Source organism: Mus pahari, chromosome 7 (assembly GCF_900095145.1).
Source record: "Mus pahari chromosome 7, PAHARI_EIJ_v1.1, whole genome shotgun sequence".
NCBI lineage: Eukaryota > Metazoa > Chordata > Mammalia > Rodentia > Muridae > Mus > Mus pahari.
In genome coordinates this window covers 104,891,017-104,900,931 of record NC_034596.1, presented here as the reverse complement: position 1 = coordinate 104,900,931, position 9,915 = coordinate 104,891,017, and the positions used below count along the sequence as shown (strand labels likewise).

The 9,915-nt window shown below is 49.7% G+C and overlaps 1 protein-coding gene across 3 annotated transcripts in view; it reads right to left on the bottom strand.

Moving 5' to 3' along the window:
* Positions 1 to 13: 13 nt before the first annotated feature.
* Positions 14 to 9,915, bottom strand: part of Znf839 (zinc finger protein 839) — an 18,368-nt gene continuing 8,466 nt past the window's right edge. The window contains exons 3-8 of one of the 3 annotated variants that reach the window (XM_021202499.2): positions 7,711 to 7,938; positions 5,088 to 5,180; positions 4,378 to 4,527; positions 3,054 to 3,182; positions 2,710 to 2,827; positions 14 to 970 (exon numbers count right to left, since the gene is read on the bottom strand). In XM_021202499.2, the coding sequence (XP_021058158.1) occupies positions 45 to 970; positions 2,710 to 2,827; positions 3,054 to 3,182; positions 4,378 to 4,527; positions 5,088 to 5,180; positions 7,711 to 7,938 (1,644 nt within the window). In that variant the 3' untranslated portion in view covers positions 14 to 44. The remainder of the gene's footprint in view (positions 971 to 2,709; positions 2,828 to 3,053; positions 3,183 to 4,377; positions 4,528 to 5,087; positions 5,181 to 7,710; positions 7,939 to 9,915) is intronic. The other 2 variants (XM_021202500.2, XM_029540587.1) reach the window with 2 other exon arrangements.

The following is a 9,915-nucleotide window of genomic DNA, read 5'->3' as shown; positions in this document are numbered from 1 at the left end:
CACACACACACACACACACACACACACACAAACCTGACTCCTGGTCACTGAGAGCTCTCTGCCTCCACAGTGAGGAAGGCTTCCATAGCTTCAAGAGCAACACCTTCTGGCGGGCCAAACCTCAGGATAGAACCCCTTGCATTAGTCATGATGACATTGTCTTCTTCCTGAGATACTATGGTACTTGGGTAGGACAAAATAAACCCATTGGAAGTCCGAATAAAAACCTGCTCATGTCCCTGAGACAATACTTCCTGGCACACATTGGAAATATCAAAAGCCATAGCTTCTCCCACCGCAGCCACAATCTCTGGCTCTCTCTGGTCATGTGTTTCCATCCTAGAGAGGAGTTGGCTTATGTCTCCAGCTTCACTTCCAACACTGGGACCCCCATTAGTAGACAGTGATCCACCTGGTCCAGGATGAAGTACTGGTTCTGGCATAATCTTGGAAACACAGGCAACTGGCAAGATATTCACAGGCAAAGTGTTATGGAGTGGAAAGGATGCAGCCTCTGCCAGAAGGACATGGCTGGGACTGGACTGCTGGCCACCAAGGAGGGGTTGATTTGTCTCCCTGAGGGCTCCTGCCTCTGCATTTTCAGACTCTCTAAGCAACAGAGATTCAATTCTTCTACCTGATAATGGCATAACACAGGCATTGTTGCTCTTCCTGATGGCCCCAGAATCCTGATCTATAGTATATTCTGGAATATTCTCTTCAGAAAACACAGACTCCTGGGCTGGAGGCATCCTTCTGGGCTCTGCTACTTGGAAATAAAGAGCTGACCCACTGACATCCTGAAACAGAAGAGTAGGGTCTGCAGAGCCACTCCTGACTTCAAAGTCATCAGATGCCATCACTGTAAGCCACGAGCCTGCAGGTGGTGCATTCCTGTCACTAGCAGGAACCATCTCCCGACAGCTTCCTTCAGAGTAGAGAGAATTCTCACCAGCTGCAGGGTCAGAACCTGAATAGTTCAGAAAAACCACAGTCACACACTCATCACCACAATGGGCTGTTCAAAATGAACTTCCTTGAAAGAAGCAGTAATGCACATTCTCTTTGTACTTAAGCTGGGAAGCAGTTTTTTATTGGTTACTGTATCTATTCACAAAGGTAGATTTTGTATTAAAATCATGTTCCAAGAGAGTTTAGCAGGCTAACTTCACTGAATGAACAGTGGACCATTTGCTGAGGAGAGCCCAAGGTCAGAGTAGGCTTTCACAACAGATCCACAGTCAGCTCCCACCCCAACCCCACCCCCGGGCCTGGGAAACCCGGCAGGTTATTTAAACACGACCTTTTCAGACACCCAGCCAAGAGTCCTGCTCTTGAGGCAAAGGACCCTCTCACTCAGCCCCAGAATGTCGGACTTCACAGATACTGAAGGACTGTTTGCTGAGAGGAGGTGAATGTAGGATGGATTGCTTACTTCAAAGTACAAAAGAAGCTCAGAGAGAACAATGAGTAAGCGAGGGGCTGTGTGTGCTCCAAACTGATGCTGGAGGTTCCCCTGTTCTCAGAAGATCTGGGGCAGAGCTGCATACAAGTTCTAAGATGCGGGCTGGTGAGATGGCTCAGCGGTTAAGAGCACTGACTGCTCCTACAAAGGTCCAGAGTTCAAATCCCAGCAACCACATGGTGGCTCACAACCATCTGTAACGAGATCTGACACCCTCTTCTGGTGTGTCTGAAGACAACTACAGTGTACTTACATATAATAAATAAATAAATCTTAAAAAAAAAAAAAGATTAAAAAAAAAACAAAAAACAAGTTCTAAGATGCATGGGCGTGCATGGCCCTGGTAAGTCTTTACAAAGGCATATGAATATTGTCAATACTGTATGTTCAAAGTACCTAACAGACATGAGTTGGTTACAACCAGAACTAAAGCCAGAATGTCTTCCTTTCGAATGTTAAGTCACCCATGTTAAATGCAGCTAAGTCTCAGATAGATACTAAGCCACAGTACATGATAGATACTAAGCCACAGTACATGACAGATACTAAGCCACAGTACATGATAGATACTAAGCCACAGTACATGTATCCTTGGGACCTAACTCTGCCCAACCTCTCAGACAGCCTGGGTCTACTACCTGAAGACACCTATGAAGTGACATTTAATAAGGGACTCTAGGAAACCCCAAAGGCCTCATGATTCATGGGGCATGACCATGGAACCAGAGTGTGTTGGGAGGCTAGGATAAACTTAAGACACTGGGGCTAGAGGGGTAGCTCAGTGGTTATAAGCACTGGCTGTTCTTTTAGAGGACCTGGGTTCAATTCCTAGCACCCACATGGCAGCTCACACCTGCTTGTAACCCCAGTTCCAGGAGATATGACACTCAGACATACATGCAGGCAAAATACTAATATACATAAAATAAATATAAATCATTTTTTAAAAGAAAACAACAAAACAGTAACAAAAACCCAAGCACTCGGGAGGCAGAGGCAGGTGAATTTCTGAGTTCAAGGCCAGCCTGGTCTACAGCGTGAGTTCCAGGACAGCCAGGGCTACACAGAGAAACCCTGTCTCGAAAAAAAACCAAAAAAAAAACAAAAACAAAAAAACAAGAGACCAGAGAGTTATCTCATTGGGCCAAAGGGCACCCAACCCCTAAAAGGGGCGGTCCTTGGTGTATCTGTGCCTGCTAGTAGGATCTCTAAGCATGGGGTGACCCACAAAATATGTGACTTACCCTTGCTAGTAGCTAGAGCAGGTGAGGGCCCAGGCTTCTGCTGGCATCCATTGGCAAAGGGAGGATACTTAGGGACATCTGTGGGCAAAGCCACTGTTCGGGGCTTTTTCACTGTGGCCTACGGAGAAAAGACTCCTTTATCTGAGACCAAAAGAACAGGCAGACTTGCAGAAGCCTAGAGGGGTGAGCTGTGAACTGACAAGGCCAAGTCATGCACAGGGACGACACCCACACAGCCAACACCCACACAGATGACACCCACACGGATGACACCCACACAGACAATATCCACACGGACAACACCCACACAGACGACATTCACACAGACCGTCTACGCCACTCACCAGCTCCCCCAGCTCCCTTGCCCTCTTCCGTGCACAGCCCTCCTCCAGCCTCCCCTTTGTCTCCTGGCTAGAGCACGTAGGTGTCTCTTTCCTCCTCAGGACCTCTGTGATCCCTAATGACCTGGCAACCTGAAGGGAAACAGTAGAAATAACTTTGCTTGGAGCAGAGTGCCAAGTGGGTCAAGTCCTACATGTATGCCTGAGTATAAATGCACTGCTTCGTGAGTGAGCAGCGAGCAGGGCTTAACAGGAGCAAGAGGAAAGCTCCAGTCACAGGCCACTGAGGTGCAGCCCATGAGGACCAAAGCTGGCCTGTCTGTGGGGTGCCAGTGGAGCCGCTCAGCACTGCTAAAACCAGTCTTTCTTGCGCTCCCTCATCTGGCTCCTTGAGTTTCAGCTGCCTGCCTGACAAGGTTTTTGTGAAGCTTAAGAGAGTGCTGAGAGAGCCAGAAAGAAAGAGGACAGGCACAGGGCAGTCAGGGTTGGTGAGTGCCTGCTGTGCACACAATGGGGCCAGAGCTGAGGTCCAAAACAAGCCAAACCACCTTCACCCCAGACTTATGCTTTGAAAAGAGCTCACCATAGCCAGAAATCCGGCCTCTGGCAGGGGGTTGGTAGGTGAATGCACTGGCTGCTCTGCCAGAGGCGCTGGGTTGTTCACAGCACCCACATGGTGGCTCATACCCACCTAATTCTAGTCTTAAGGGACCCAACATTCTCTTCTGGGACCAGGTACAAATATTCGTGTAGGCAAGACACTCAAACACATAAAATAAATAAAATAAAACAAAATCTAACAAAATTTTTTTTAAAAAGAAAAGAAAATTAACCCTGAACATCAGCATTCAGGGGACTGTAGTGTTACAGTGTGAGCCCTGTGTGCAGGGGACTGTGGTGTGAGCCCTGTGTGCAGGGGACTGTGGTGTGAGCCCTGTGTGCAGGGGACTGTGGTGTGAGCCCTNTGAGCCCTGTGTGCAGGGGACTGTGGTGTGAGCCCTGTGTGCAGGGGACTGTGGTGTGAGCCCTGTGTGCAGGGGACTGTGGTGTGAGCCCTGTGGTGTGAGCCCTATGTGCAGGGGACTGTGGTGTGAGCCCTGTGGTGTGAGCCCTATGTGCAGGGGACTGTGGTGCTCACAACTGTCTTTGAGCTATTCCAATTTTCTGTTTTGGAACAAGGTTCACCACCCTTCTATTAATGAAACAAAACCTTCCCTTGACAGGACAAGGCTCCAGTGGCTAAAATGAAGGTGTCTCATTAGCACCCCCTCACTCAATGACTGCTCCTCCAGCTAAGAACAAAATGCTTTGCCCCTTGTGACATCACCTCATGGTTGCTTATCTCCAGGGGCTCCTGAGGGTATGCGCCAGCACTGCTGAGGTAATCCTGACACATTCTCTTCATCAAGTCATGTAACTCTTCAAACTCCTTGTACACAGCAGGAAAGAAAGGCTTCGCCCTGGGGCTTTTCTCAGCCTTTATGAAAGGAAGATGAGCAGGGTTTAAATGCAAGGCAATGATGCAGAAAACAGAAAACAAACTTGAAAGACAGAGAGCGCCAAGGTCCCCAACCCCAGAACTGGTCAGTGGCCAGCACTGTCTTAGCTTCCTAGTGTGCCATGTATACCATATACCATGCCCAACTCTGAGAGGCCAGTCAGGGATAGGGTACCAGAAAAAAAGCCTTAGGGGGAAGGCCACAAACTCCGGGGCTATCATGACCCCACAGGGAGCATAAAATTGGCAAAAAGGCACCTTCAGCACCTAAGGGGCATATCCACACCTTCTAAGGCCACCATGGTTTCCCACGGTCTGGCTGCTGCTTATACAATTTAAAGTGGTCAAGGGAGTGTCAGTGGCTTACTGATACACCCACACAGAGAGGTGCTAGGTGCTACAGCTCCCTTCAGCTCTGATCTAGTGAAGAAAAAGAAATGATTCTGAATGGCCTGGCACATTCTAAAAGGAATTAGGAAGACCAGCTTGCAATACACTCAAGCTCACCCTCTCTCTCCAGACAGGCTATGGAAACTCACCTTCACCAGAAGTAGTTCATATAGGGTCACCACCTGAGCCAGCTGAGGTAGCACCAATTCCACCAGCTCCTCCCGGCCACACTGCTTGAGCGCCTGCCAAAAGAAGAGTGTCGGCCACCTTTAACTAGAGATGGGCACAAGCTGATTGAGACTCAGGGTGTAAAGGGCAGAAAGATCCCCAGGACCCAGCTGTGCAATTTCACACCGCTGTCCAAGCATCACGGTCATTCCAGGTGCAAACACAGGTGCCTCGTGGGCGTGTGCTGCGTGTGAGTGCCAGGGCTCAGACGCAGAGGAGCCACAGAGCTGCCGATGGCACCCAGGGATGGCATGTGGGCGGGTGGATTTCCATCCACCTCTGTTAGAGGTGAGGTGCTGTATATTGCTGAGGTCCTAGGCTCAGCTGGGCCTCTTGCCTCAGTCCCATAGGGATCATCAGAATGCATCGTAGTACCTGGTTGTGGGGGAGGTTTTAGGCAGGTGGTGGTATAATGAGAGGAGGGTGTGGGTCTGCAGGGGACATGGCAACAAGAGGCAATGCCAGAAAAAAGGCAGAGAAGATGAGGACTTGTTAACAAGGGAGATGCAGAAGAAGGGCAAGGAGGGCCTATCAGGTCCCAGATGGGGACGTGGTGGACTGGGAGCCAGAGCCAGGGGTCGGAGCTCAGCCTCTAATCTCAGCACCTAGAGGACTTGAGAAAGAAAGACTAGCAGGGCCACCCTGAGCTACAGAGTGAACAATGTCTCAAAATCTAAACAAAAACAAGAAAGAGGAAGGGAGGGGGGAGGCAGGAAAGAAGAAAGACAAGGAACTGGGCTTCTGACCTGTGCACCTAGTAGTCCTACATATCACAGGACCATGCGGGGACCAGCTTGTACCCTCCTCACAATATGGAAGATGGAGCTAATACACAGACACCCAGGGAAAGAGTAGTCCCTCTCTCTCTCTCTCTCTCTCTCTCTCTCTCTCTCTCTCTCTCTCTCTCTCTCTCTCCCTCGCTGTCTCTGAACACCCAGAGATCTACCTGCCTTTGCCCTTTGCCTCCCAAGTACTGAGATGAAAGCATGTGCTGTCATACACGGCCGCTGCTGAGTTTTCTGAGATGTGAGGCTCCAGAGAGAGAGGTCTAACCTAGTAGCACAATATGGGAGTCTTCAGAGGAAGAAAGGCAGGGAGAGGAACAGCACCGTGTGTGAGGAGTAGGAAAGCCATGTGGCCTAGGCTTAGAGAAAAATCAGAGAATATTAGAGAATAGTGCAAAACCTGAGGGGACCAGAGGAACCGAAGAAAAGCCTTAGTGGCAGGGTCGCTCAGCTCTGCAAACTTTGTGCATAAGTTCCATCCCCAGAAGCCAAGTGAAGAGGGAAGGAGAAAGCCAAGGCTACAATGGTGACCTCCACACCCGCCATGCCATGTAAATAAGTGCACACCCCCTGCACGCACACACATATGCACACACACTAAACAAGTACATTTTACTTCAACTTTCAAGAGCTCATAGGGAAGGCCAACCTGTGGTTTCAGCTCTGTGGAAGCATAGGAAGGTGGTTTATAAGGAGTTACCTTGCCATGACCTAACTCTGGACAAGTTTCGATAGAATCCATCTCCTTATTGTTAGTTCAATGAGAACATCCACCCAGCACTCTTGTTAACCAACAGGTTCGGTCATCACGCCTCACCCTACTTCCTGCCAGAGTGGCAGCTTTATTGAGTTTGTACACACTGCCCTCAGTAACCAGAGCTGGGCCTGACATTATTGGACACGGTTCATGCTTAAATATGTGTCACCATCTTCCGGAGAATTCTCATCTAAGGGGGTCAAAGTGGTCCTGCTCACAGCAGCCACTCAACTGTAGGACAGTGAGGTGTCGTCACGAAGACAGACTCACTGCAGCCATCATGCACAGCCTGGGACAGCCTCCCGACTCTGACACCACAGAACACAGATTCAAGCTCTGGCCCACCTCCTGCCCACAGCCGCCCCACCGCCACTTGTCTGCTCAGGTGGAAGGCCACTGTGACTGATGCTGAGGAGGCTGACACGGTGCTTCAGATGGGCCCAGACTAGCGCTGAGCTGCCTCTCATTTGCACCTTCTGCATATGGTGCTGATTCTAATGCAACCTCTAATTCCAAAGGGTCTCAACAGTGAGCCATCCAAAGTTGCCATGACAACAGGGGAAGGGAGCAGAGCTAACCCTCCTGAGTTTAATCTGCTGCTGCAACTTGTAACACCACATTGTGCTTGAGACATGATTTAGGAAAAATCCCTTTCTAGAAACCCAAATTTTAACCACTAAGTCATCTCTCCAGCCCCATGGCCTGGAACTCTCAATCCTCCTGTTCAGGCTCAGAGAGCTGGAATTTCTGGTGTGCATCACTACACCATTCTGGGATGTTGGTGTTAAGTTCAGAAACCAGACAGTGCCTGGAATGGTGGCGCAGGCCTGACACATGAGCTCTCAGGACGCTGAAGCAAGTCCACTGTGAGATCAAGGCTAGTAGGAGCTACACATGCGACCCTGCCTCAAAACAAACAAGAAAAAGGAAGAAGGGAGGGAGGGAATAGTTAGATGCTGCACCAGACAAGCACGCCGAGTACCCTGAATCAGACCGTGTTACCTCCCGGAGCTGGGCTCCCCCGGCCACACTCAGCCCTGAAGGCACAGCGGAGTCACTGGCTGGCTGGACTGCTCTGCTCTCCTGGAGGCTGGCTCTGCTGACTTCTGCCTGGCTTTCCCAATTTCCATTTTTAGGTTCTAGGTATTTCTCTGGTCTCAGAAGAGCTGAGGGACTTCTATTTTGTGGTTCAGGTACCAGTGTTTCTTCAACTTCGACAGGCTGACCGTTCTATGTAGTGTTGCACACCCAACAATGAAACAAAATGAAAACTCATGCGTTATATACCACCATGAACATCTTAAGGCAGAGAAATGTCAAGTCAAATGCAAGGAACTTTTTACACCATTTTTTTCTAGCTAATACCCTTTAACTACCGCCACACATTTTAAACTCTCTCACCCAGGGCTCTTATGAACATCAAATGATTACTAGTCATTCAGGAAGTCTGGGCTGACAAATGGTGATGTGGGAACTTCTCTAAAGTTAATTATTATCTTAAAGCTTATCCCTGGGGCTGGGGTGGAGTTCAGCCTCAGACAGACGTGTGCTTGGTGTCAGTTAGATCTCCAACACCCAGCAACAACAGGCTTGAGTTCATTTCTAATTCATAACTCATGCACAACCTTGAATGCTTTATAATAACCATGTTATTATATTTTAAGCACCATAAGATCACCCTTTTTTAGATTCGCTTTTTAGTTATATGCATGTGCTCATCTATGTAGTATACGTGTATGTGAGTGTAGATGCCTGCAGAGACCCTGAAGCTGGACTTACAGGTGGTTGTGAGCCACCTCACACAGGTGCTGGGAACCAAACTCAGGTCCTCTGCAAGAGCAGTGTGTGCCCTTAACCAGGGAGTCATCTCTCCAGCTTCAAATGCACCCTTTGAAAGCACACCCCTCAGTGGATCTGAGTAATCACAGAACGTTCTCAGTGTAAGAGAGACCTGTCCCTCAGTGCCTCCCGTCTCTTTTACCCTCCTAACTTCCAGTACTTGTCCCCAGGTATGTGGGCCTAATTGAGCTCCAAGCCCCATCTCCATGGCTTCCCGAGGCTCACTAGAGGAAACCCTGAGTGACCATCTAACCAATGCCCTCTGAAAACACCTCCAGGATGGCTGTAGTGTCAGAGCTGACCTAAGGACACACAAGTGTCCTTGGCTGGCACCAAGTACTATGTGTCCCTTAAGTCTTTTTGTCATGTTTTTGTTCTGAGATGGGGACAAAAGTATTGCCCAGGCTAGCTTCCATTCCTGGCCTCAACTGATCCTCCTACTTCTGGCTCCTGAGTAACTGGGACCCCTGGCACCCTACACCCAGCTGTCCTAACTCCTTCCACGTGTGAGCTGATCCTCCTACTTCTGGCTCCTGAGTAACTGGGACCCCTGGCACCCTACACCCAGCTGTCCTAACTCCTTCCACGCGTGAGAGTCTCCTTCCAAATCTTCACTGAAACAGTTTTAGGAGGAACGCTGGGTGTGTCTGCGGCTGAAGTACCACGTGATCCTTAGGAAGGAATAGGAGATCATGCTGAGGGTGTTCCTGCCCACCTAGCAGGACAAAGGGGACAATTAGTGGAGCCTACAGCTTTCCCAAGGTAAGGCACCTGGGTAAGCCCAAGAGCTGTTTCCACTACTGCAGAGGTGGCCAGTACTAGGGAGCCTGCTGGTCCCATTTGTCTAAGGCAGTCTGGGTGTGCCTGTCCTTCTACTGTGGAAATGCCCCAGGCTGATGACACCCACAGGCTGAAGGTTAAAACAGACCCATGACAGAAGACTAGCAAGAAAACAAAGCGTGTCACAAACGTGCAGTTCTCTGTGCATGGGCAATGCCAGAGAAAGAGGAGGTCAGAGAGGGGTTTCCAATGTCAGATTCCAGAGTGTCATAGAGGGATGGCAACTTTCTAGAGAACTGGGAAGACAAAGGGAGACGCTGTAAACACCCAGGCAGTGTGGAATGGAATCCACAGCTGGAGGGATGGCTCAGGAGTCAAGAGTGCTGCCTGCTCTTCCAGAGCCCAGGTTCTATTCCCAGCTCCCACATGGTGGCTCACAACCATCTGTAACTCCAGTTAGTTCCAGGGATCCAATGCCTTCTTCCAGTCTTGAAAGGCAAAGCGCAAGCTGGGCCTGGTGGCGCAGGCCTTTAATCCCAGCACTCGGGAGGCAGAGGCAGGCGGATTTCTGAGGCCAGCCTGGTCTAC